Consider the following 1,281-nt stretch of genomic DNA (forward strand, 5'->3'; position numbering starts at 1 on the left):
TAACAGTCAGTGAGCAAAATATAAAATGGTATTGGATGACTAGTCATTTATTGCCCAAAGGAAAGCAAGACAATGAAACAAGTTCATTTGATTACTTCCTCAAGCGTTCCACACAATAGGGAAAATAGAGGAAATGAATAGAGTGTAACAAAACCTCAAGTGCACTCAGTGCTGGAGAAATTGCATCATTTGAAAACAAATACAATGAAAGAGCACAGTTTCCAGGATGATGAGATACATGAAAGGCAAACATTCACCAGGGTCAGAGTTTTACTATGTCTGCAAAGAGCTAAGGAGGCATATTTGACCTTCACTTCACAATGATTGACAAGCATTTCTTTGTGATTGCGTTGCTGCTCCTGGCCTCTCCCGTGATCTTCTCGCTAGGACTGAAGTCGATTCACTCTCAACAAAGAAGAGTGATCAGAGAGAGTCTGAAGTTCTTGACCACACTGCAGAGTTCTTGGATTCGGCGGTGCCTACCCCACAGGGAAAACTTCGCGCTTCCCCACAAGTCCATGAATTCTCACCAGGACCACGAAGGACACGCAGTGGCCATTCTCCATGAGATGCTCCAGCAGATCTTCAGCCTCTTCAGGACAAACCACTCTGTGGGTAACTGGGAGCAAAGCCACATGGAGAAGTTCCTCACTGAACTTCATCAGCAGCTGGACCATCTAGAGGCACTAGAAGCAGAACAGAAGAGCCACCCCCTAGGTACTGACAGCTTCATGCTGCAAGTGAAAATGTACTTCCGGAGGATCCGTCGGTACCTGAAAAACCAGAAGAACAGCCACTGTGCCTGGACCATTGTCCGAGTCGAAGTCATTCGATGCCTGTTCTTTCTTTTCAGAATCACAAGAAAGCTGAGTAACTAAAGAATGGACCCTCAAACCCGATGAAGCGTGATCTGACCACAGCCGTTAAAAGCATAGGGTAGGTGGAGGGCAGAAGGGCTTTTGCAGACACTGTTATTATCATTAATTATTGTTTTTGTCATAGGATGGTAGTGCTGCTTTGGTTGTGTTTCTATCTTTATCTATTTTTAAATTATACATATGAAGACAATTATTTTGTGATGTCACCTTTTCTATCTCCTTTTAACTGTTTATGGGTTGGCATTGATCCCTTAATATTTTTTAACTGGTTCTTTAAATAAGTGTATTATCATAAAAGTTAGTCAAAGAGATACCATGAAATGTTATAATATCCTTAACTCATAATGATATCCTACTTGGCCAGAAATGAGAAATGGTAATAATTTGTATGCCAGGATTTGAA

General features: G+C 41.6%; 1 protein-coding gene across 1 annotated transcript; it reads left to right on the forward strand.

Moving 5' to 3' along the window:
* The first annotated feature begins 320 nt into the window (after window positions 1-320).
* On the forward strand, window positions 321-940 carry IFNE (interferon, epsilon). The gene is given in 2 exon segments (XM_006903580.1): window positions 321-875; window positions 878-940. Coding segments are annotated over 2 exon segments (618 nt in total).
* Window positions 941-1,281: the final 341 nt, after the last annotated feature.

The sequence above is a fragment of the Elephantulus edwardii genome, unplaced genomic scaffold (genome assembly GCF_000299155.1).
Source record: "Elephantulus edwardii isolate Elephantulus edwardi_28Jun2011 unplaced genomic scaffold, EleEdw1.0 scaffold00014, whole genome shotgun sequence".
In the NCBI taxonomy this organism is placed as follows: domain Eukaryota; kingdom Metazoa; phylum Chordata; class Mammalia; order Macroscelidea; family Macroscelididae; genus Elephantulus; species Elephantulus edwardii.